Source organism: Rhamphochromis sp. 'chilingali', assembly GCF_963969265.1.
Source record: "Rhamphochromis sp. 'chilingali' genome assembly, chromosome: 12".
NCBI lineage: Eukaryota > Metazoa > Chordata > Actinopteri > Cichliformes > Cichlidae > Rhamphochromis > Rhamphochromis sp. 'chilingali'.
The window spans coordinates 25,547,825-25,575,168 of NC_137939.1; the positions used below are offsets into that span (position 1 = coordinate 25,547,825).

At 40.1% G+C, this 27,344-nt stretch overlaps 1 protein-coding gene across 3 annotated transcripts in view; it reads right to left on the minus strand.

Annotated features, from left to right (window-relative positions):
* The window catches only part of LOC308406821 (metabotropic glutamate receptor 7-like), a 76,323-nt gene that overhangs the window by 16,599 nt on the left and 32,380 nt on the right, over window positions 1-27,344 (minus strand). For 2 of the 3 annotated variants that reach the window (XM_080898055.1, XM_080898056.1), the window contains 7 exons: window positions 22,064-22,199; window positions 21,331-21,485; window positions 17,339-17,389; window positions 16,451-16,588; window positions 14,474-14,674; window positions 7,860-7,999; window positions 2,214-3,149 (listed from right to left, as the gene is read on the minus strand). In XM_080898055.1, coding sequence (XP_080754181.1) covers window positions 2,214-3,149; window positions 7,860-7,999; window positions 14,474-14,674; window positions 16,451-16,588; window positions 17,339-17,389; window positions 21,331-21,485; window positions 22,064-22,199 — 1,757 coding nt within the window. The remainder of the gene's footprint in view (window positions 1-2,213; window positions 3,150-7,859; window positions 8,000-14,473; window positions 14,675-16,450; window positions 16,589-17,338; window positions 17,390-21,330; window positions 21,486-22,063; window positions 22,200-27,344) is intronic. The other variant, XM_080898057.1, reaches the window with a different exon arrangement.

Here is a 27,344-nt window from a genome sequence, read left to right on the forward strand (position 1 = left end):
ACTTAATTTTCCCTCAGTAAAAACCTTTGACTCTAATATGTCAACAAAATGTCACAAGAATAAGTGGGATTTATCCAATATTCATGTAGCTGTAATGGTAATATCCGCAGATTAACAGATATGTAAATAGATAATGCATCGTTTACATATTTAAAACCTTATTTGCAATACACTTTTTTTGAAATAATAAACTGGAGAGGTTTCATGCTGATTTGATCTGGATGCAGGTGACTTTCATAGTAATTAACTTGAGAGTGGTGAGTATCCGTCTGAGCACATGCAGGTGCACAGTAGATGCTCAGTGATCTTTAGTGTTTTTGCGTGGTTTTTCTCTACGATGCCTGAATGGGCAAACACGGGGAGGGGGTGTCACAGGTGTGGGAAATGAGGGTATCTAAATGGTGTGGGCTTTAAGAAATTCCACTCCTGCTGCAAAACAACATTAGGTCAAAGAGTCAAAGGCACTATCAGCTGGTGTCATGTCAGCCTGGTATTATTAGAAAGCATTTGATATTTGAAAGAGAGATTAGTCATATATGACTGGTTGCGTGGCCACATCTGCACATGAAAAGACAACAGGGCAAGGTATTAGAAAGTGAGGATGCGCTCAAATGCGTCACGCTGAGACTCATTTAGCCGCCAATTGTATATTTCCACGCATATCTAAACACAAGCAATTACACACATGGCACCGATCTAATCCAATCCCCTAATTACACTATTTCTGTATTTTGACATTACTTACAGGGAGGTAATCATATAGGCATCCTTTGAGCCAGTAAGTACAGTTTAAGCAGTAACAGATGTGAGGAAAGCGGGCTGAAAACTTAAGCATAAGTCGGCTGAAAAGACAGAAAAGTTAGCATCCCTTCAACTTGACTTCACTGCAGCTTTTGCAAGGGATTTTATCAAGACATGCCCGGGCACTTCTCACTAGCAGTGGCTGGGGAGTAAGCAGAAATGCACCCTCAAAGGCCATTACGCCAAGCTGCTGCAGTGTGAACCGGAGGTGTGTGCGAGGCAATGATCCAGTGCGAGGAAAGAGTTAACTGCATAAGGGGGAAAGATAAACACATTACTGCTTCGCTAGTCGCCGCAAGTAACATAATGAACTCCTAATCGCTGCTGAGGGTGTAATTCATCTATGAAATCAGCAGCAAATTGAGATGAGGAAAATCAGCTTCTGATCCATCTCATGTGGTAGCTTAGCAGGAAGGATATTGAACGGCGTGCCTCTCAAAAGGTTAGGAGCAACACTTTCCTGTCAGCATCGATATTCTGTCAGTGGAAAACTTCTCCTTGGCTTCGTCTCGTACTCACGGGCCTGCTGAGAAGCACGCGCGTCCAGCGGATGAACGTATTTGTATTCTGCGCAGCGCTGGCCAGATAAGCAATGACTAGCAGAGAAGGTCGGAGTGTCATATTCTCAATCAACTCCAGTAGCACACAATGTCAACTGCTTTGTTGAGTAGAGTGCAGCTGTCAAGAGATGGAATGTGTTGAATCAAATTTCTATTTACCCCCTCATTTCTCTCTGCATTCCTTCTCCTCTTGGTCCTCATCGTTCTCGTCTTCCACCTTTCCACCTGCCCAAACTGCTTGTCTCCCTCTCCAGAATAAAGCGTAATAGTATATGTTGGGCCCCAGGCATGAGAGCCAAAATAGCATCTGGAGCTGCCAGCATCCCCTTGTGTATCCCTCTCAGGCATTCAAGGATTCTGGTGCTTACCATCAGCCCTTCCTTTGTCTTTACATGTCTATTCCCTGAATGTCTGAGCTATGTAAATATGAACTCAAAAAGAAAAGAAATCCATAAATCACGTAGTCACTAAATGTATTTGTGTGTTTGCACGAATATGCACATACATGAATATGTTTGAACAAGATAAAAACGGGGCCAAAGAAATCCAACCACCCATCCATCCTCTTCTGCTTATCATTATCAGGGACGCAGGGGGCTGGAGCCTATCCCAGCTATCATACGGCGACAGGCAAGGTACATCCTGGACAGGTCGCTAGGGCTAACACAGAGAGACAGATAACCATTTTCACTCGCATTCACATCTATGGGCAATTCAGATTCACCAATTAACCTAACTCCACTACTGGGGATAGCGGGGCCAAAGAAATGAAAGTGAAATGTGTGAGGAGGGAGAAAGAGACAGACAAAAGAGAAGTCTGGTGACAAAGAGAGAGAGAGAGAAATGACTCACCTTCTCCGCTGACTGTGCTGTGCCAAAGAAAATCGGGATGAAGGCCAGCCAGACGATGCAAGTTGTGTACATAGTAAAACCAATGGGTTTGGCTTCATTGAAGTCTTCTGGTACATCCCTCGTCTTGATAGCGTAGATAGTGCAGGTCACCATCAGCAGGATGCTGTAACCCAGGGAGCAGATTATCTGTAGGTCTGTGATGTCACACTTGAGCACTCCGCGGGCCAGCCTGGGGTTTATGGTTTTCTGTTCATCGTAGTCGATGATAGTGTTTGGAGGGTCAACAGCAAACCACACCAGCACCCCCAGCAGCTGCACGCAGATTAGACTGGAAGTGATAGCAATCTGGGAGGTGGGGCTGATGAAGCGAGGAGCTGTCACTGTCTGCTTCCCCTGCTCGAAGATCCGATAAATACGGTTGGTCTTAGTAAGCAGTGCGGCGTAGCTGATGCACATGCCCAGGCCCAGAAAGATCCTCCTGAAGGCACACACGGCTACGTCAGGCTTGGCGATCATGAGGAACGTGATGATGTAACACAGGAAGATGCCAGTTAGCAAGACGTAGCTCAGTTCTCTGCCCGATGCCCGCACGATAGGCGTGTCATTGTAGCGGATGAAAGTTGCCATGACAAAGATCGTGGCGATGATGCCAAGCATGGCCAGGAAGACGGGGATAATAGCCCAAGGGGAATGCCACTCCAGCTTGACAATGGGGATAGGTTGGCAGCTTGTTCTGTTGGAGTCCGGCCTCATGTCATAGGCACACAGTCTGCAGGAAGTTTCATCGTACTGGTACTGGTAGCCATCGCAGAGCTCACAGTGCCAACAGCACGGCATGCCCTTTACTTTCTTCTTCCTCTCTCCAGTTTTGCAGGGCAGACTGCACACAGAGATAGGCACCTCCTGCTCCCCATCTGGCCACTGAAGCTCCTCCAGCTGGGAAAAATGTGAGACACCACAGGATAAGGGGTTAGCAACAGTGAGATAAGCAAGTGATACCATGTGGGTATTGGTAAGCAGCTGTATTTTGAGGCAACATAACATTAAATTATGATTTTCCTTATTTTCTGCCATACATATACACTGCTACAAGGGTGGATACTCATAATAAACACGGCCAAAGTGTTTGAAAGCTTTTGTTCAAGTAATCCCCTGAACTAAAAGCCCCCTTGATGTATTGAAACAGTTAATAAGGTGTCTTATCGCATCATATTAACTTCTCACTTGTTGCTATATTCTCAAGCTTATGAAGTTGCATTGCAAAAACAAAGTTCAATGCAGTCTAAACGGTAGGGAGGGAAAAATGTGTAGAAAAAAAAATGATGAACCTAATACAGCACAACATCTTTCCTGCCAATTTCTTGGAGGGATTGCCTTTTCTAATACTTGAAAGTAATTGAAATCACCATGGCAACAGAGCCTACCTTTGTTCAGTGAAATAAAAATAAAGTGATGTGAAATGCAAAAGACATTATGTTTTAATACAGGAGCCAGTGAGGTATGAAATACGTGATGAGAAGGAAGGAGAATGGGATTTGGGATTGCAAAATGCTTCGGTTAGACTTTGCACAGCCATTTCTAGTTATGATTGAAAAGTGCAGTATACAGACACACTATCTGAAGGTCTAAACCAAAGAGGCCCAAAGGTGTTTCATGATTTAAGCTCAAACTATAGCTTCGATGTACAAGCCAGCCCTTTAAAAAAAAAAATCCAAGAAGAAATAGAATTTTAAGACTCTTACATATTTTGCTAGGGAGTTAAAAAAAGAAAAACTTTCAAAGTACTCTGAGCTGATCTTTTTATTTATTATGAAAGTATACTGATCCGTGACTTTAAAAGAAGCAGAAGATAAAAGATACACCAACACGCTTTCGCGGCAATATCAGTCATCAGCAGTATCACAGAACTAAACCGAGTCCAACGAAAACAAAAGGCATTCGTATTCTGGGGCGCAAGTTTTAAGCCTGAAATACATCAATGTGTCGAGGTGTATAGAGCAACATAACAATCACATGAAAATGAAGAGGGATTGAATTTAGTGATTATTTTTTGTAGCGTGCTTTGATGTTAAGTGTATTCATGACTTAAAGACTCCCTGTCGAGTTTCTGACTTCCTTGTTGTTGCGTGTCCTCATTTTGTTTGTCTCAAGTGTACTCATAAAGACGCACACCAATATGCATGTGTAGTTTAGCCGACGTGTTCCCACTGTTTTGCTTATCCGGTGCAGATGATGGCAAAGAAGACAATTGGTTGTTTAAGGGAGATGCACATACATTACAGACTTTTTTCTCCTGGCCCATTACGGGGCTTCAGGGTTGGCCATAACTGTGCCACAAATCATGCGATTACTTCCAGAGTCACAATTTTGATTGCTTAAGTGCTTTCGCACTGAGAAGTAAGGCTAAATGCAGTGCATCACATTTTCCTGGCTCGTGCAATCATAACTGTCAAAATTTGAGTGTGTAGAACTGCACACATCTCACACTCAATGGCTGTCAGCTTGGCCATCCAACAGCTTTTACCGAGAAAGCTCGTGAGTACTGATGCCAGTGCAGCGCGAGCTAACAATGAAAGATTTACTAGCTTTACTTTTTTTTAGGCATTGACTTTGCTGGTGTTGTGGTATTGATGGTGTTAAAATGGTTTTCTTCACTGTAGAAGAAGTTAGTACTATGATTGGTTAAATGTTCAACTTGTGAGCGCTATCGAGACAGTCATAGTTAAATGCTGCCGTTGTCATTTCCCATAATTTCGCGACACTTTGCTGTCAAATTAAATCTCTCAACGTATTTTCCTTTTTTTGTGGTTTGTTTTTTTAAACCATTTGATCAACAAGAATGTGTTTCATGCTTGACTTAATAAGATAATAATATCTGCATTACAATGAGGGTGATTATCATTTATTAGACTTCAGTGATACGCACAGTGCGTTTTAGTCCGTCGGACTGAATGTTTGTTTTTACAGAAAATCTCTACAAGGCAGCATCAAAGACCAGCAACATTTAGGAAAAGATTATCTGTTTTTTTCTTATTTACTTATTTATTTTTGGCTCACCTGCTCAATAAATATGAAGATCGAGCCTGCAGCCTGTTATCTTAACTTAAACCAGAGACATCACATCTAATACTTATGTGACTGCCAGACTTAAGGAAAACACAAGAAATCCTTCATCATCCGCAAACATCAATTTATCAAATGTACCATTACTTTTCTTTTTTTGTAAGGTTTAGAGAAACAAGATATAATGAGACAGTTAGTGAAATCTTTTTTTTTTGTCCTTGCTTCCTGCAGCTCAAACATTTCTAAGGAAATATTTTGACATTTTTGAAAATACACTATTTGTTGCAGTCTTTCTGTAGACTCAAATGGGCTTTAACATATCAACAAAACAAAAAACACTTGTTACAAACTTCAAACACTTATGGCTTTACAGTCAGACTCTTTAAGATTAACATGGATTGGTTTTAAAAAATTGCACCAGGTGCAAATACCATCACATATGACATGAGTCTGGCATCACCTCAGGTGATAGCATCACCTCCTCCACATGTGGCAACTGCCATTAATTGCACATGCAGATATGCACCCCACTCGCACACAAACGCGCACTCTCACACAGCTGCAGTGTGTTTGCGATGTGTGCACCTGTATGACGAATGTGTTGTTTCTGTGCTGTCTGGGTAGATTATCATCTGCCATTTATCTGAGGGCATGAAGGTGCCACTTGTTATTTGGACAATGAATGGTGCTCTCTGGAAAACCTCCCGATTACACACAGTGTGGAAACAGTAATGAGACCAACAGCTCTGTTGCCATGGAGACCAGAAACAAGATTTTTGACACCTTGGACTTGCTATGGAGGCTGCTATTTGGGTTTTGTTTTATTTGTTAATTTTACAGTTAATTTGAGTTTCTGCGAGCTGGAACAGCATCGCATTGAATTTCTTTATTGATCATCGCAGAGTGTATCAGGGTGCTCATTCCAACGAAACCTTTAAATTAGACGGCGCTTACAGAACGCAGTAACACCTTCTTTTCTTTTCTTTTCTGCATTAGGATATAATTGTGTTGTAACAGCATTTGGTTTGTAATCACACTAAAACAGAACGAAGAAGAAATCTCCAGCAGCAGACGTTGTTCCACCTGTTCTATCAAATGCATTTGGTTTAGTTTAATTCTTGTCATCCCCGAGAACCATTATGCAAATGTTGACTCATCGGTATGTAAATGTCATGCTTTTTTTTTCTTTTCTTTTTTTTCCTAATCTGAGTTACAAAGAAATTTCAGCTCAGGTTTCATCCTATCATATGGTAAATGTCGAGCCATGTTTGCCTTGAAAAAATAAGAACTCATCAGTTTCTTTATTGCCCACATGAATCACCTGAGCCCATTTCTCGTGTTGTGACAGTGAGATCTATTACAGTGGCATGAAACCAACTCCCTGCACTTAAAAAAGCAGCTGCAGCCTCCAGCTTTGCACCTAAACCCTATATTAGACAGTAGGTGAATTTAAGTTCCAAATGCAAAATCCATGTTGCTATTCCATGGGTTCAGCTTTCATTTGGATGTGCCAAAAATGTCAAACAACTCACACATCCACATATTTTTAGATTAATATCCTTCCCTTTCCCTGTAACGCACCCAGAGCCGTCATACGGTTTAACTTGTACTTTCATTTCATCTGATAAAATGTGATCATAGACTTTCATCGTGTAGTGCAGGAAAGCTAGCGAGCTGCAGTGGGAACACGGAAGGTGTGTATTTCAGGTGTCACCTTCCAGCGACATCTTTGGTAGCTCTCTGCTGCCACAACACAGAGTATACGGACTGACATAAGTTAGCTTCCACTGTACACCCTCAGTCCTCCAGAAGATGCAGTGAAAGAATAATGATATGCAACATCAGTGAGAGCTCAGCTAGCTGGTTTTCTTTTTATTTCCTTCTTTCTTTTTTAATATTGAACTCCCAAATCGTGTTGCTTCTGATGTATTAGTCTTGCCCAAACATTCTTTCACTGGTGGAAACATATCAGATCTTTTTAATAACATACTAAATGTGACCAACTAAAATCCTTTTATCCCTTTTCATGCACTAGATTTAAAATAGTCTGGTTTCCCTGCATATTTTTTCTTTCCTATTAAAAAAGCAGCTTTCAGGATATTTGATAACTTTTAACAGAACCAAGTTTCAATTATGGTTATAAACATTTTTTTATTAAGTCTAAAGCAACTTTGTGTAGGACTTTGGAATATGTTTAACATTTGGCTTACATTGGAGAGCAACACATCAGTTGAAATGTGTGTGCGTTTCTCTATTTGTTGCTGGAGGAAAATATAAGACCTGAAAATGATGAAATATTGTCTGCTGGGTAAAGCAAACACGTTATTTTGCATGTTAAATTGCAAACGCTCATTTTCTCCACCTGAAATACATCAATCAGAGTGGAAGTAAAAATGTCTGCACCTGATTTGTTTCCATAGTTGAGATGCAAAAAAATGCACACCTTGAGAGATTTCAATTTTGGAAAACACAAAGTCCTCGTGCTGTAGAATCGGCACACACATATCCCTTATCATCACGCATGCCAACATTTGCAAACGCATGCCTCTTGTCTGTTTCATCAGCGGCTGTAAATCATCATACCCTGAGCTGGAGGTTCTCCACCCACTGCCCTACCACTTTATACTCTGGGGTAGAGGAGTTGGTCATCTGGAACTGGAACAGGTCATAGCGTCCTGGAGCATCGCCATTCTTGTTAAACACAACAGAGGTGCCGGCACTGCCTGTGCAGAGCAGAGCAAGAGAGAAGATGCAAAAAAAAAGAAAAGAAAAAGTGTTAGACGTTGGTGTGGAAAAACAAAAAACAAAAAACCCTTTACCTCGTTTCTCCCGACTCCTTGGTGGCCTACAAGGACAAAGCAAAGGAGTCTGTGTGCCTTTCTCCAAATATAAACCTCCAAAAACAAAGACGCATATCTTGAACCTTTGTGATAATAACAGACAAAAAAAGTCTAGAAAGCTACTAAGCTCCCTACTGACCACTATAACACTTTCTTACCTGCTTCCTATTCATCATCACGCCTGCACAATGCCCACTGGCAGAATATATTCTCACATTTAAAACATGGTTAGTCATGTGGACTCTCAACTCTAATATCAAGAACTGGCTGCTGCTCCTTAAAAACAGCGCACACCTCCGCAGATTAAAAGTAGTGCTGCATTTCAGTCACACTCTGGTCAACAACTGGGGACGTAAGGAGGACAAACAGGTCAGCCAAAGCATCTTCCAGTCCCCATCCGCTCTCAGTGTGCAGCATCCAGGCTTAAGCGGTGCCCTGAAGATTTCACTAATTAGCTTCCAGATGACTGTGGACATCTGAAACATTTAAATATCTAAGGTTTTCCTTATTTGAACTTCTGCAGGCTCTCGAGCCTGTCAGTTATTTTAACACTGGTACACGTGTTAATGTGTGCACATTTTAATGCAAATGCCAGTCAACGTGAGTTCTCCTTTACAGCAGGGAGCGCTGAATGACATTAGCAGAATAAAGGTTGTACTTTATTTCATACATGAGGTCTGCATTGTTGATGAGGTCATTTCTACCACCTCACAATGCAGGAGGGAATGAAAAAAAACTGCTGTATTTCACAAGTCTGTTCACCTTGGCAAAGCATACAGTGGTTCACATGCACGGATGGCGATACCATTTTTGAAATGGGACAGGGGGAGCCTGATGACACTTGGCATGGGAATTAAGTACTTTAATAGCTCTGGCTATAATAAGTGAAGAGAATGGACCACGAGCATATGTCCACAACACTTTGGGAACATGTTGTTTTTTGTAACTAGAACAGAGCTTGTGGCTTTTGGATGGAAGGCCACCACACCTTCTCCTTAGTTTTCAGCCAGAAGGGAATTTCATCTCCCTCCAGTTTATTTTTTTTTTCCAAGGACATTTGTCATTGAACACTCTACAAAAGTTTCAGGCTAAAAGTCTCTTGTTAAACAAGAAAGGCAGATGAGGCGAGAGAAAATCCAATTTCAGAGAACAAAATAACCAGCTTTTTAAATAAAATACTGTGAACAAGCACCCAAATTTTCTTTTTGACTTTGTGACACGATTGTGTATTACAAATGAAAGTTTGTGGCCCTTACAGTGTCGATGCAGAGACACGAATCTCTCCCATTTTGCGGTTATGCAAAGTGACAGCACCATATTCCACATTACCACTACAGAAATAGCAGCAGTGGAGCCATTTGACCCACTGATGTTTCAATTTAAAAGTAGAACACTAATTCATAGGCATCTGTGTGTCAGCACAGAAAATGAAGTGGGACGGGTGTTCAGAATTAATTCAAGTGTATTGTCAAAGGCGTACTGAAAACTCTGTCGATATGAAAACCAAACCCAAACCGGGTGGGCGGCAGTCACCGTCCTGTCACTTCGGCTTCCACCAAACAGAGAGTAGACTTGTTGACACAGTGTATAAAGATGTTGACAAGGTATTGACACCAGTGAGCAAAAGCTGTCACAGGGTTAACATTCTTATTGCACGCCCCAGCAAAAATATATAGCGTGCGCAAACACACAGTCATTCAGTAAAGTCACACGCATGATTGGGCACTTGGCGCTCAGTTTCGGCTTCAGAGCAAATAATTAAGTGGCGTTTCTGTGTGCGCAGATAAAAGGACATTAGAAATTCATTTTTATATTCTATTGCCTGATATTTTCAAGGGAACAAAATGCTTTGTGTAGAATCCTAAGCGAGAATGCTGTCTATGATGAAAGATTTATGCATTTGCATGTGGCTCTGAACTAAGACATGACAAAAGTGTACTGCTGCTGTGCGGTGCAGAGCAGTGTGGGTGGACTAGGGATCCACTGCTGTGTTTCTCTCGCATCATTATTCTCTCATTATTTTTTCCTTCTGCCTCTCATTCTTCAGCTCTGTGACTCCAGCACGGTGGGGAGATCAACAAAGGAGGTTTACACTCCTTGGCTCTCAAACACGCGTTAGCAGCGGCACACACACACAGGATAATGTGCATGGTTCCAGTCTAAATGCAATAAGGGGCAGCGAGATACGCCTGACAGAGCACCAACAGAACAACCAGTTATAAAAAGGTGTGAGATACAACAAGGCAGGAAGAGGCTGTGGAGACTGAAAATGGAAAATCTTATTTTTGGTTCACATGAACTTCTTTATTTGTCATTACCAAAATGAAATGTTTTCTAAGGCCAAATGACAGAAAAGTCAGCAGCATGAATCCAGATGGTTATCGAGGTTGGGCAACAGCTTGTCAATCCAGTGCATGAATCTGCACTTGGTTAAGGCCTTCTTGAAATATTTATATTGCTCTGTCGTTTGCATATAGTCTGCTGCTTTAGTTCCACCTTAAACTCAGAGGGCTTCCTGCCTGCTGGAACTCTGCACTGCTGCCATAGCGACAGTGTTAAAGAAAGGCAGGCGGCTCTTTAGCCTTTAGCTCAATAACACAAGTTTGCTTTCACACTTTTTTAGTATAGAAGTATTTATATGGTGTAATTAACCTTGTTAAATTTCATCACTGCAATGCTTAGTGTCAACCAAGTGTCACATATACATACTTTTAATGCATCGGGATAATTTTAGTGCATAATATCACATATTACCCTTAATATTTCTACTGATATAATTTAATTTTCAATGTCAAGAAATATGAAGAAAATAAAGCACTGATTTAATAAAAAGTATTATCTGAAATCACAGCTTTCATACTGAAATCAACTTCTGCAGCCAGAGCCTTGCATTTTTTTCAGTTCCTCAGTGTTTACCAAAGTCTATTTTTAATGCACTGAATATGTTGCTTCATTATGATGAGCCTTGATCTTATATACACCAGCCTGCTGCTGTAAATACTCACTATAGCACCAAACATCCATCCATCTGCAATTAATACTAGTCCTTTAGTACCTGAAATATATGTAATAGATAGATATTTTCTTAGAAACATTAAAAGTTTGTAAAAATCGCATGTTTTCAGTGACAACAGTGAGCTTGGTGATATCCTACGAGTTGAATTTTTGCATTTCATCATTTTGCAAAAAATTATTTACAGAAAAGATTCTTTACGTGACGCCTACAGGTCAAAGTTGGTCCTTTTGGTGACCATACTACTTTATTCACCCACTGTTTATGTCATACATTTATACAGCAATGCAGGACAGGACTAATTTCTTCTGATACAGCAGCTATAGCACACTCAATCGTCCTAACACTGTCAAATACAACCGGTATTGAAAACTGCAACAGCCATTTCACTGATGGTTAAAAAACTATAAAGAAGCAGAAAATAAAAACCCATCCTCTGAATAGACGCATTTCAAATGCTAACAAAAACTGTTTGACGATTCCCTTTTTCCTGTGCAGCCCTCAGTCAAATGCTGCCTCCCAAAATTGGCACTCATTCATTAAACCTGGTTCTCAAAGTTTTGATGAATGCGTATTTGCAATAACAAATTTTTAAAGCAATTTAGTTTGGTCTGTTGTTGCCTGGATGATTGCAGTGTGTCATTAAATGTTTGTCTTCGCTCTACCTTAGTTAGTGTTTTGTCCTCTCTCTCTATGCTCTCTTTTTCTTTCCTCTTGTCTTTCCCTCCCCCCTCAACTGGCCACAGCAGATGGCTGCCCCTCCCTGACCCTGGTTCTGCCAGAGGCTTCTTCCTGTTAAAAGGTAGTTTTTCCTTCCCAATATCCCCAATATACCTATAAGTGCTTTCTTATATTTCTTAATTGATATGGTTTTCTACAAGATAGAGTCTTTAACTCACACCCTGACGTGACAGCTGATGTGATTTGGGGCTACATAAATAAACCTGAATTGAACTGAAATGCACTGGATAAAAAAGCAAAGAAAATCAGAGCTCTGTGGGAAAGAAAAAAAAGAAAGAACTGTGTTGCTCGGTGTATTACTACTTAAATAACAAAACACTGCATAATTATGGGATTGTTGTGAAAACTGTTAACTCTTCCCTAACACACGCCTTCTGTTTTGACTGAAAATGACATTGGGGGGATGGGATGTGACTGAACAACCTTATTTGAATAGATAGAACTAACACGAACAACAGGATCTCTGAGCGAATAATGAAATGAAATGGAAATTTAGTCTGATTACCACGCTAGAAATTTAATTGTTCAAATTCCTGGAGCTGCACGTGAATTAATAACAGCAGTAAATATGCGCTGCAGGTTCAAGGAAAATCAGAGGGTTGATCTCTGTTTTAGAGTAATGAATGCATTCATCTGAAAGAAAAAAGACTTGTGAAACTTTCATCTACTTTAATGTTGCAGTAAAATAATATGCGCATATTACTGTTTGAGTCATGCTTTTAAATAAATGAATCGAATGTTCCTGTTAATTTTCAGTTATAAGATAAATGTTTAAAAGACTGGGTCTCCATCCATCCATACATCTCTCTATCCATTTTCGTATGCTTATCGGTTTAGGGTCGTTGGGGTGCTGGGGCCTGTCGTGAGGTGAAGGGTGGGGTACACCCTAAACAGGTTACCAGCTCATATTAACACCCGGCCAATTTCGATTCACTAAATAAGCTACCATGCCTCTGGACTGTGGGAGGAAGTCTGAGTACCCTGAGAGAACCCCCTCACAAGCTAGATGGCCTGTGGAATTGAACCTACAATCCACAGGAGAGGATATGCCCTTCCAAAAGGAAAGGAAATACTGCAATCTCAGGTAAATCCTTAGTACAATGTGCCTTCTGAGTAACGTAGCCAGAGGTACACTATTCCTACATATACTACACTGCAGGATTTTGTCATACTACTTAAGGAAAGTGTCATTTTTATCTGGGTCCACTTCTAAAGTTTTGAGAGAAGATTATAGCCGTGCTTGAATCACTAGGATCTAAAAGCTAGCCGAATCTTATCTAGAACATTTTGTGAAGACACCGTGTACTTCAAAAGAGCCTTTAATGATCACAGGCTGACATGCATGCCAGCAGATTTGTAATGACAAAGGTTTCTATGTTTTAAATTCGTCTCCCAGTCTCTCTTCTTCCTTTGCTCTCTGCATTTTAGAACAGCTGTCATTAAAAGCCGTTCGGCATTAATTGTTAAGGATCCTCTGATTTCTGCACAGGGATGAATAATGTAGTTATTCAAGCACAGGTAGGCCCATCAAGTATCATATCAATGCAAAATGTTACATATCTGACACATAAAAACAGAGGAGGTAGCCTGAAATGGCTTTTATGGCCATTAAGTTGTTTTTTTTCTTTCTAACTCACATGATGTGCACACAAAGCAACTAAAATACTCAGGAATTAAGTGTTAATTAAAGGAACAGTCTGACACTCATATTTTAAATATGATTAGTCTTCTTATTGCTACAAGTTCTAATAAAATACCGACATTATTTTTTGTCTTTATAACCACTTTAACACATGCACTGCTTTCTCAATACTGGCTGTATGCTGGAAATGCAAATGTCCAACTGAGTCAGATAGGATACTAAATGGTCTTGAGTTTCCTTGGATAAAGTCAGTGAACTATCTAATTGCACTCTGGTGCGAACAGTACTGATAAATATGCAATAATCCATGTGTTTTGTCTCCTGCCTTCTCTATCCAGACAGGTCCCCTCAAACCAAAACTAATTAGACTTGATTCTCCCAACACTGCCTGAAATTCATGTGTCACAACTTTTAAAGTGAGAATGTAGCTGGACAGTTGGTTGGAATATCGAGTGAAAAAAGAGGAAGCTTCTTTGTTTTTGTCCAAAACCTACCAGCACCTGTAAAGTGAACAATGCTGACCCTGCTTTTGCTTTGTTATCTACCAGAAACTTTATATAGTCTTTCCTCATGGCCCAGCAGTAATCCACAAAACCGTAACAAAAAAAAAAAGACACACTGAGAGGAACCTGGCTTTTTAAAACCACAATATGCTCAAAGATGATTAATCCATTAATGAATAAATGTTTGCACAGCTTCTCTTTCAGCTGATTCTATTATCCACTCGCTCAAAAAGAGAGCTTGAAAGATGCTGGACAGAAACCGCTCGTGCTGTTAAGTAAGACAACAGCTGCAATGTTGATAAGTAGCTGATAATTGAATTTTGACATGGTTTATTCTCAGGCGTACAAGCTTTAAATGCAGTCCAAAATTCTAAACACTTAAGCGATACCATAATTGAGTTTGTTTTTGTTACCCGCGCAGCCTGTAAACATCCGAACTTTTACAGCGTGTCACTCACCGTTGAAGCTGGTGTTGCGTATGTAGCTCAGCAGAGTTTTTCCCTCTGCTGCCTCCAACCGCGGACAAACGCCAGGATGATCAGGACATAAGTCCCGGTGCATCTTGTGGAGAGCGTGGGCCATGGCGTACACTGCGTCAATCACAAACTGCACTTTGCCTTCCTGCTCATACTTGGAGTCGATCCCGATGCGCTCCTGGCCTGAGGGAGGAAGACGAAGACGAAGACTAAGAGCCAAATGCATTATGAACCATTAGACGTTACATTCCTGCAGCTCTCCCTGTCATCTCCAGTTCCTTTTTTCATTCCTCAATTTGCCGTTTGTTGTTCTTACTTCAGTTTTGATTCTGAAGGAATTGCACCTAAAGCGACAATGTGGCTCAGGAAATAAGAAAACACATTTAATTCCCACGTGGAAGCTGGATCATGAGAAAGTGTTTATGACAAATACAGCAAATACATTTAATTACTGCAGGGCATTAGAAAGTAATAAACGCCTAATAATTGACCTCATTTGTCCCATCGGAAAGGTGATGAAGATCATGAACTTTAGACTCTTCTACAGGGGCCCCCCGCCCTTTGATACCCCCCTCCCCCGGTGGACTGCCCTTTCACTGCAGGCTGCTGTAAAGGTTCTGCCTCGTCCTGCTGCCGATACACCGACTGAATATGTAACGTACAAGCTCGACAGGATTTTTGTTGTTGTTGCAAACTCAATTGTATTTCAAAGCGTGAAATTATGGAAATTATAACAACAAAAATACTACATCTCCTTTTAATGATGATAATCATCATCATCATTATCATCATAATCGAAATATTCACACTCCTACTTAACAAAAAACAACACAAAAAAACCCTGCACCATCAAAAAGGAGACTGAACGATGATTTCCTCCTCAGTTATAGCTGCTCACAGGAGACCTGAGTGATGATAATTGGCAATACAGCATAAGTATATAAAGAATGCAGAATATTTCAATAAAATAACGAAGTTCAAAAGCGATCTGCGCTGACATTCTAGCCCATTTCTAAGAACATACATTTCTGCCCACACATGACCTTTTTGATTTTCTGAGCTCGGTACAAGCTGCTCAATGGACAGTCTTTGCAGGGAAAAAAAGCCTGTTGTTAGTATTTAATATTCATAAATATCAACTCAGCTTGCAGTTTGAAAAGAGCCAATATATAGGCATTTGTACAGCCATTTTCAGGGGAACTGAAGAAAACATAAAAGGCATTTACAGTCATTTTACAGAGCTTTTGTGGGGCTCACTAAGTGGAAGAGTATTGTCTCTGACACATGATAAAAGACACCAAACAGGCGATTATAAAGGGAACAAAATCCTTCAGGAAACAGTAATTTGTGTCACGCTGCTATTACCATCATCACGTATGCAAGCAAGATTAATAGAGCATCCCACATCACAGGCATCATCCACATGGATAATAGATGCAGTGCAATGCCTGTCACGCCGTTGGCAGGCAAGTTTAGGTAAAATGAGCATGAATCACTGTAAGAAACAAGCCTTTCATTAATACTACTAGTACCAAAGCAGAAGACATAGTTTTCTGTCACTTTCCAAGCTAAATAAATTAGTCTCTGGCTCAGTTACTGTGCTGAGCTGCCAAGGTGACTGTGTTAAGGGGGGAATTGAGGGAATATGGGATTAAAGAGTTACAGGACATTAGCCACAAGAGGAGACAGTCTGCAACTGTAGAAAGACACGTGGTGCATTATTTTTCTAATAATAAACTCTGCCTGTCCTGCACCCGCTGGATAGAAACACCTGGTGTTAGACTTTCTGGATACACAGCAGACAAAAAACAAAAAAAAACTAAACCCTAATCGTTTACCTGCAGCTTCAAGTGCAAGCAAAAGGTCAAGTTCGAATCAACCGGGCGCTGACGTGGGAGAGTGAAACTACGCATCACCTTTTTAATGTACTGCAGAGATGCTCATAATTGGTGCGCGTACCTGTGCATTTTCGGCTGGTATCCTCTTTCTTTGAGGCGCTCAGCAGCTTGCAGTTGAAGTTTTCCTCCCAAAACTCGGCAAACCAGACATTCCTGCGATTGTTCTCGAGGGTGAGTGCAGTAAAGTATTCATCAAACCCTGGAAGAGAGGAAAGAGGAGAATGGCTCAGTTCCGGACCAATTACCAACCAATTCAGGGCTAGAGGAAATGTACTGAAACTTTAAGCTCGGTGGTGGTGGTGCAGTAGTGCTGGTTGCTAGGTGTAGGAACAACACTACTTCATCAAAATTTGACTTTAGTGGTTCCTCTTCCTCTCAAGCCCCGTGGAACTTTAATCACTTCTTTCATCTAGGAAATTACACTAATTAAAAACCAGGATGCGGAATAAATAACGCAGGGATAGTAAGTGATGCCAAAGCCCGCTTCCTCGGGCTACGAGGAGCTGTAGGTGCTGAGCAGGTTTTCTTCACTTCATAAAATCCATTACAACGGAGATGGATTGAAGGCGTGATATATTAACTTAACACATATTTCAGCAGGGCTTTGGTGCCTGTATGAAGAATCATCTTTATGAGAAATAACCTGCTGCAAACAAAAAAAGAAAGCCTGTGTGGTGATTTTTTTCTCTTTTCTGTGAAACTTTACCACCCAATGTGGGTCAGCGAAGCGAGCTGGGACAAAACTCCCCCGCAAGCACCATGGTGCAGTCATTTTTTACTGTTGTTTCTGAGCAAACAGCTCTATCTACAATGGGGTTGAACCAGTTCTGGAATTCTGAGCTGATATCTATGTTTAAAATAACAATCTGGATAATCTCTAATGGCCATAGTCACGTCCTTAGTTTTGCTTTTCTTGTCATTTCCCCTGTGATAGACTGGTGACTTGTACCTCGTCTGTCGCTCAGTCGCAGCTGTGATAACCTACAGCCCCACTGTGACCCTGCATTGGATAAGTAGAAGAAAATAGATGGATGGATGTTATTTCCCCTTTTGTGCCAGAAAAATCCAGAAATTGTCATTCCAAAAATATTGCTTTTCACTGTTTCAGTCTTTTAATTCTTCATAATGGCACATTCGAACATTTAAAATCAAATTGATGCAAAGCCACAGATAAATATCAGTCATTGCCACTGTTAAATGTCAGCAAATTTGGCCGACAGGCTGATGTCGTCTGATATATTCCATAGCATCCCAAATGACTGGAGGAGAGTCTGAATTCCCCATTTTAATGTCACTGTGTATCCACTCTTTGTTATCCAGTCCCATTGGCTGAGTTGTGGGTAAAGGTAATAATGGCTAATCAGAGCTGAATGACTCAGCTGATTTTCCTTTCAAAGACCATCAATAATGCATGGTGGATTAATAATTTTCTCACTGCCTCCAGAGTGTACATTTGTCCTGGCTAGACCTCCCCTAATTAAGGAAAGCTTCATAAAACCCAGCCTTTCAAATTTCCTCAATTGTAATGATGAGTGGTTATTAGGCCTGTGACACTGAACAGAACTTAAAATAGATGGCACATGCTGTGAATATTTCTGTGGTAAATTTTGCATGTCCTGGCAAATGAAGCTATATAATTCCCTTGTTCGCTTCCATTTTCTTCAGGGCAGACTTCTTCAAACTGCAGTTTTAAAGAATAACAGAGTCGTTAATGACATTTCATTTAGACATTAATGATATAAAATGTTAAAATAGTCCAAAAAAAAAAATTGTGTACTATTAAGGTTTTTCTCAAAACCACCATTAAGCGTCGCTTTTGATAACGAGGCAGTGCTTCTGTAATAATTTTAATACCTGTGATGACTTCCAGAGATGAAAAAGTTTACAGTCACTTATTTCTGTGTTTGAGAAAAGAAAAAATAAGTCATTTTATTCTAACTGACTTTAGTTTGGTCTTGTGCAATCCACAGCCAAAGATGGGAACAAGGACACGCTGGTTCTCTGCAGGATGTCAAAAGTCATTCAGAGAGATGTAGGAAATTGTTTGCTGAAGCAGAAATACATGATGCAGAGGGAGGTGAAGTGGGTAGAAAGAAAGTAAATAAAAATATGTCCTTGTTCTTAATAGTCTTTGAAGATTGCAGATTTTTGATCAGTATATGTTCAATGATGTTACAGGATTTCTACAGCATACTTTTTTCACTGCAGTCCAATCTGCTGGATGACACGACGGTTAAACGTAAAAGCGATCGTTCACTTTGATGAAACAACAAAGAACTATGATTCTGGAGCATTTTAAGATCTTTTCAGCTCATTACTTGGGTTTTATCATTTTCAATATTGACTTTTGCCTTTGAAGATGAATTCATTTTCATTAAAAACAACAATACACTACCTGTGAGGCACCCGGGAGTACTCGTGCAGCCGTTAGCAACTAGTGATTGAACACTGAACCAACCTTTGGTTAGAGCCATGATCCTAGAAAAAGGCAATATGCACCATCTGAACTTAATAAGGTTTCACGTTTATGTGACAGAACAGCAAAGACGAGACAGGAAAGTGGGGAAAAATGTACGACCTGGTTAAATGGCACAAAGAATATGTATATGTTATATGAATATGTATAATACACTGTGCTAAAACAATAAAAAAAAATTTTGGACCACCATTAAATGTAAGATTTACACCACAGTTGTCCTAAATTAACAGTACTGGTAATTACCAAAATCATTTTTTCATGTTTCTGTGATGGTTAATCTTGCAGCATGTGCAAGCTCTTTAATCAAAATTATATTTTTAAAGCTGAAATATAATTATTGTTGTTATCCATTCATTTTCAAATTTCCTGTTTAACAAAAACTCTGTAAAAAAAATTTGTAAATCACATTATGTTTTGATTAGGTTGCCAAATTACAGTTATTTACTTCCATTCCTGAATAGAAAAATTAGTTTTGAATGTTATGCTTGATTAATTTCTGTCTCAGAGAAGTCCAGTGTGCCGGCTCAAATTTGGCTTTATTTTTTGCCAAATATATAATAATAGAATTTTTAGTGTTTTTGACAGAGTTCTAAAATATTTGTGTTTTCTTGTTTTTATGACAGGGGGTCCAATAAATGTGTTAAGTGCTGTATGTGTTTCAGAATGTTTCAGTCAGTAACTAATGCATATTTTTAATCTGCCAAACCATAATCATTTACTCCGTAATATAGCAGTCAACATGTTTGCCTCACATGTAAAAGATCCCAGATTCAAGACTGAGAACAGACACAAACTGGGGGGAGGGTGACAAGCTAGTGTAAACCCCTGTAAAATGGGAACCTCAGAAAGGATTTCTTTCACCATCAACAAATAACACATTACATATTGCACAGCACAACCTTAACTGGAAATCCTGAAATACGCCCTGTTGTGAAGCTATTGCTTCAAACAGCTACAAGGATAAATGTGCAGGCTGCGCCACCTTTAGTTTTCCAAGACCTTATGGATAAATGGGAAAGGGGCTCTTTCTGTCACAATCAATGATAGTGAATGAGAATATATATATGGATATGCTAAATCAATTTCAGTGTGTAATAGTGCCAGAGCAGTACAGTTCAATATGTTATACAGAATGCATATATCTCCCAACTGTAGACATAATTTCCTCCCCAATTTTTCACCAATGTGCCTGAAATGCAAGAGAGAAATTGGCCTTTGGTCATGTCATAAGCTGCAAAAACACCATTCTAATGTATTATCAGACAGAATATATACTGGGCTGAAAATGGAGATGGACCAAAGTCTATTATTTTAGGTCTCCCTGGTAGATTCATCCCAATGAGAAAGAGAGGATTGTACTGTATTATTCTGAAAGGAAGAACCTCTTACTGAAGTAGATTAGTGAGAAAGAACCAAGTATTAAAGGTTGGCATAGAGTGTCATTAGAATATCTCACAAACATATCACATTCAAAAGCAGACCAATTTGGAAAACCTATTTGAACTACTCGAGACCTAATGTATCTACCATCTGGCTGCAGAGTTTGTTTGCTAGTTTCTTTTCTAAATGTTCTGATAAATGAAGACTGATTATTGTCATTTTTGAGAAGCTAGGATGATGAGTTCTGTTTGTGGTTTACTCACATAAATGTCTTTGTTTATAGATTTCAGAATGGATCCATCCTTTTATTATAAAACTGAAAAATTTGAGGATTAAGTGTTTAAATATGTATATTTTTATAGTTTTTCAAATCATTACAGTGCAATACTTTGCACGATTATGGATATACTTATAAGCACAAACACATGGCTGTTACACCTGTTACACTTTTTTATATATATTATACAGGATATTATACACTTTTACATTTTTATATATGATTCTTACTCCTGTTTTTTTTTTCTCTTAGTTTAGGTAAAAGTTTTTCTAGTATGTTTCTCACAGTCGGGGGGAGTATTTTTTAGCCGGAAAAAACATTTCACTGTATGTTGTACCAGCTATAACTACATGTGACAAATAAATAAAGAATTGAATTGAATTGAATAAAGAATTGAATTAAAATCAAATGCATGAATCCACCGTCTCCTGGTGAGCACTTTAAAAAGGGTGAAGCTGAAAGTACTTATTCCAATCCTAAACTAATGAATGAATTGAAATTTACTTGATAACCAAAAATAAAGGCTTCCTGTGAACACCATTGTTTTCTTATATTGGCTTGCTGTGTAAATGAGCAACTGTTGGCAAATTTATGCGTCATAAACTCAACAGGTAACAATGACAGCATTGTATTCACAGTATTTAGATTGATATCGTACTTTCTTGTTTTTAGCATTGTTGACTTTGAACTGATGAACAAATTAATCAAGGGGGGGGGGGGGGGGGGGGGGACGACACCCTTAATGAGCGAAGCAACGTAACAAAAGATGCGGTGAAGACTGTAATGTGAATATCTGTGTGCCCACCTTTAATGGACGAGCGTTTCGGCAGTATAGTGATTGCTCCCACTGCTACATCCTCAAACTGGTTGATCGGGCTGCTTTTGGACCCCCAGCTGTCAGATCCAATCCACAGGAAATGGCCCACCTGATTGGCTCTCTTGGTGGCATTGAGAACTCCCCTGCAAGAACATTCATGTTTATTAGGAGAAAGCAAAAAAGGCATGTGCAATCTATTATCTATTACACAGAGCGTCAGCCAGCTTTAAGAAGCTGTTTGGACATTACAGCCATCTCATGCACAGTTCTCCGGTTTATCTCATTAAACCTGAGACGACAGCTGTTTTGTGGGTACGTGTTTATCTGTTACTTAAAGAAAACAGACATTTTTCCTGTCTGTTTTCCTTTTTCCTTCACTTTCACATCCACTTTTTAGTCGTTCGAGCTGAATTTGCAGTTACCACAGTAAATGTTTGATTCTGTGTTTCTTTACGTAAACACTACCCATGGGGCATTGTAAATGAAACAATATCTCTGTTGCTTTGTTGTGATCTGTATTCCCACTTCTCCTCAGAGGCATGCTTGTGTTTGTGTTGTTACAGGTATGTTTGTGTTGCAGACACAGCCCGTGCACATGGTAAATCTGTGCCTCTAGCCTTTCTTCGGGAGCTGCTACTTAGAGATTAAAGACCTCGACATGGCAAATCATCAGCATGCCTGAACAGACATGGGTGAAGCCAGAATGTGCGGCGCTGCTCACCGTATGTCTTCTTCGCTGGCAAAGATGATGACTGCCCGCGAGTGCTGCGTTTCCAGCAGTTGTTGGATGGTTTTGTCGTAATCTTCCAGCTTGGGGTTGTGTGGAATTTTTACAGACTGGGCGATGCAGATTCCACCTTTTTAATGGGAGAGAAGTAAGAAATGATAAGGCCTCTGGGATGATCTCACCCATTCACCCGCTCTTACACAGAGATGTATGCGCACAAACACACAGAAAAAGCCCAAGGTCAAAATATTTGCTTTGTTTTCTTATCCTCTATGAAAATCTATGAAAACAGAGCTGAAGACTCTGCTGATTTTAATGAAGCTGTCATGCGTGCTACACAGTCTAGATTATGTATATTCTTACTGTGCCCACAGTAACATTTCACTATAATCTGCAAACCACAATAGTATGCAATATGAAGCTCACACTGCGCCTTCTAACCGAGCATCAGTCTCAGAGTGAGGGAATTATAAACATATCAGCTATAACAAATCCAATAATCCACACCAACAGGGACATAAAGCTACAGATTTTATATTATGGATTTGGGAAAATCCAGCAGCTTGTCATTGAATTTTCATTTAAAGTCATTATCAAACAACTCTTACTGGAACCTGAACCAATCAGATAGCACAGCTGGCAATAACAAACAGAGAGCATATTAATACAGACAATAAATCACTCTCCGACGGGTCATCACTAATGAGTTTGTACTGGATGGAGGGCGCTGATTGCTTTAGAGACTAACTAAATACAGCAGTTGCTAAATACTTTATTTGGCACAGTATATCATCAGAACTGCCTTTTAGCACATGACTAGATATTGCTTTCTGTTATTCATCAGCCAGTTATTGAGTAGAGAAGCAAAACTATAGCTTTAAAAATAAATAAATAAGATTTTTGGCCTACTCTGGTGTGGTAATTACAGGTGTGGAGGATAAGATAACCTCTTAAGCACTTTGGATAAACAGATAATATGATCGCCTGTGCCAGAGAACATCTTAACCACTGTGGCCCTAGACTGAAGCAGCTTTTGTCCCCCGGTGAACAGCAAACGTCTACCGAAACAATTAAAATTATTCCCACTCAAGCATTTTAATAGTCCGAATAACCTTTTAGTTTGAGTTTCTCTGCATAGTTAGAGAGGTGGAAGGAATCTCTTAATTGCCACTCTCTTCAGCCTCATTACTTTAATATAAACAGCTTTTCGCTGGGAGATCACACGTCTCCAGTCAAGGTTTACTGTGGCAATTTCTGACGGCAGAAGATAAGAAAATGACAACAGCTAAACCTCCTCTTTACTCTCCATTTTTCTAGTATCAGCAAGCAAAAAATTGTGGATTTTTTTTCTTGATATAAGAAATAATCGAGTATCTGCCAAAGGACCTCTGGGATAGCTGCTGTTATCCTCCCTGCATGGACTAAACTTAAACATGGAGACACTGCTAATGTACTGGTTGTTGCTTAAGGGTTTGTTGTATCCTGTTAAAGTGAAACGTGCTTGATGTCATTTGTGCAGACTAGCCAGCGCTGTTGGTCTCAAAGGAACGGCATTTAAAGCTTTGTTTCAGCAGAGAGATTTCAGATCATTTCAGCCTGTCATTTCAGTATGACACTGTATTTGTTATCTTTCTTTCCTTTTTTTCTCCTCAGGAAGCTCTAGCTCTGTGCTGTGACTGATTTGGTTAAATTCATATTAGCTGCAGCTCTTAGTTCCCAGTTGCAGTGTGGCTGCAGGTACATGGATACATATAGTGACTGCAGGGAGGGGGAAAAAACAAAAGAAAACAGAACATACATCTGCTGAAAATCCATTATCTCCATTATAAAAATAAAGAAAAAAGAAACCTGGGGGCTTGTGTAAAGAGTCATGATGGTTTAACAGTCTTCAACAGCAATGTACTATAGGTCACAACAGTCAATTATACAGACAGATACCACAGGAGCCACTGATTAAGATAAAGAAGCATTTGGAGCAGATCCCATTTTCAGAAATAAAGAGCACCAGAAGTGAATGTGCTGCAGGCTTGAAACCACCCTAAAGGCTGCAGGCTGGTAGTTGTGCAACAGTGGCTAAATTATTGAATGGCTGCAGAAACCCTCATCTGTCAGTTAGTGAGATGGTCAGTCAGTTAGTTTGGAAGGCAGGCGCGATGAAACAGCAAGTGTTGTATCGGTGGTTCCACAGTACTGTGCGTTGGGTCAGGCCGTTTTCACCTGTCACAGGAAGCCGTGTGGACTTGAAAGAGTCCTCGACTCAAAGAGAAGATTTAAGCAAGAGGAGAGCGTGTGTCTGTGTGATGTGAGACAGATAAATGTCAAGTTCTGAGAGAAGAAAGTGTCTTATTACAACTAATTGAAGTCAATTCAAGAAAGAGGACTAGAGATAGAGATGGGGGTCTTTTAAGCTGTCGTTTACAGTCGGTGAGTGAGGACAGGAAGTGGATTTTTCAAAAATATATCAAAAGACTCGAAATTTCTTGAAGTCAAAGCGAGGTGAATTGGTTTGTGACATTGAAAGCTTTACCTTATTCACTTATTCGTTTACCTATGATCCAACGACAGCATAATAAGACTATATACACCATGAACCTGTACCCTCTGCTCCAACTATGATTAATATGTTAAAGTCAGCTTAATGATAATGATGGCTAAATTCATCAGGCCCTTGGAAGTTCTGCGCTTATCTGTTTGAGTGCCATAGGTCATGCACTGCATTAACTGCTTCAATTATTCATCCTCACTGCCCTCGGTTCTGGAAATGCACGGCAGGGTGAGGAATCCAGCATTGCCATTTTGCTTGGTGAAATATAAATCCCTTTAAATTAGAGGCTCTTGATGGATTCGACCCCCCGCGTGACTACTCAACACCCTCCAAACCTGAACCCCCAGGGGATCTATAATGCTGCAATTATATTTATCACCTCGATAGTCAAAAGGAAGGCCCTCTTCCCCCCAGTCTCTCTGGCTGAACACTTGGGAGTAAATCACTATGGACTGACAAACAGCTGACATTCACGTGCTACATCTTTGTGTCCTTCTTAATCCAGCGTGCCTTTTCACTGCGGGTCTGGGACTTGGCAAAGTCAGAGAGTCCTGCGAAAGTACTGTGGTCTATTTTATGACCGGTTTCATCCCCGGTCTCCTGCTATTGCTAAATATGAGTCCTGTCCTTAACAGGCCAATTTCTCCTCCCTCGCAACTCAGACTAGATGTAAAACTCATTGTGCTGGCAACTTACTGCGATCAATTCCACAGTGATACTTTGTGGGAGGTTTTCCTGAAATCCAAGTCGTTTTATCAAATGGGAAAACTAAAACCCATCGCTCTGGCTTGACTCCAGACAGACAGGAAAGTACAAACTACAGTTATCTCTGCCAACTTCACCTGAAGCCAGGATGAAGGTGCACAATAAGATAGTGCCTGCAGAGGAGAGAGAAAGTAGAACAAAAAAAAAAAGAAACAAAAAAAAAGACGGAGAGGAAAAAATTGAAGAGATCAATACAGGCTGGCCATCACTCTAGTCTCAGCTTGGGGTAATGGGCAGCCATATTGCATTAGTCCGCTAGATAGTTCTCCTTGAAGTGGTGAAGCGAGAATCCTACTAATGCATCTGACATTTCAATGCAACCAAACACGGCAGCCACAAAGAAATTTCTCAAGGCCTCGCAGATCAACTTGCACGGATGCTGAAACAATATCCACCCAGCAATGCTGTTGTTGTTGTTGTTGTTGTGCAGCTCTTAAAAACAAAAAAAAAAACTAACTGTATTTCTTCAAATAAAACCCACTTGTTATCTCCGATCAAGGCCGGGGGGGGTGTGGATCACAGAAACAAATAAATATAGCCCCTTAATACAGGCCAGGAAATGAAACAATCCCCTCTGCCTGAAAATGTTTTGCAACAAGGCTGCTAAGAAATTAAACAATTGCAGGAAGTGTTACGTTTCAGTGTCCTCAGGGAGTGTGTCAGGGAGGATCCAGGTTTGCAATATGAAGGTTTTCCATGGAAGCTACAATGTTATGCATATTCTGCTATTGTTAGTTTTTTTTCTTCTATTATATTTACAGTTCATGTGCTCATGCTGTGCATCATTAAACACCGTGTGAAATTAGCAGAGCACGAGTGCATTTGGTAGCTGGATTGATCACCATCCTCGTTTTGACACACATTGATGTGTTGAGGGCAAGCGGGATCCTCCAGGCTTAAAAGGCGAAGCCAACCCAGAAGTGCCAGAGACTATAGTTCCTCAAATAGCCACTTGAGGCTGGATCCAAATGCAAGTCAGCCCCCAAAGACTCCCACATGCACACGACAGCCTGTTACAAAAAATGCTTTTAGTCGGCACTGCTAATTTTCCTGTTCATGAAAACTGTACGGGGGGTACATTTTTAATAACTCACCAGAGTAAATTTTATGAGAGCCCAAAGTTATGCATTATTAGAGACGTTTCCGCTTTGAGTGACAGGCAGATGGGAAACAGGCGGCTATAGCTGCTAGCTGTCTGCTGCTCATCAGCTCAGCTCTGTTGTCTGGAGCACTTTTAATACAATTATCTGACTAATCTTGTTTGCTGTGTGGCTAATTGTACCAAAAGACCACTGACGATGCCTGTGCTGTAGTATTTTGTTAATTTTATTGTTAAGTTAAAATTAAAGCATTGTAGTTTTTTTTATATGCTAGGTATCTGTTCAATGCATCCTTAAATACAGCTTTCTAACCATCCAAAAACAAACACTTTTAGCTCTAAAAAAAAAAAAAAGATGGCAGCCCATTGTTTATGGATCTGTGCATCAGAGTGATGCTCTACTTGTTGTTAAAGTAAAATAAAAAGTTTAACAGATAAACTCAGGCAATCCTGTTGATTTAATTTAAGACTGAGTCACTGCTCGCCACAGTATTAAGAGTGTAATGCAGTAACTTTAACAGGGCAAGTGGGAGAAGATTGGAACGAGGCTTAGTACCTAATCATGATTACTTATAGAGATGAAATGGAGGATATTACAAACTAAGGCCTGCCTCTAACAAAAGCCTGTTACGTCCTGAAGTTGAGGTAAATAAAGAACCCGGTGATTATTTAGGAAATATAGTCAGCCATTTAGAATAATTCTTATTTAATTCAATACCTTTGCGGTTAGTTCTGGTGCAGAACCGGTGCCCCTGAATGAATTCTGTGACTGTACATTCACGCTATTACATAATTAATGTGTTTATTAAAGATAAGATGCCTTGGGTACTGGAAGCTTTCCGTCATAGGGAATAATTCCCATTTGT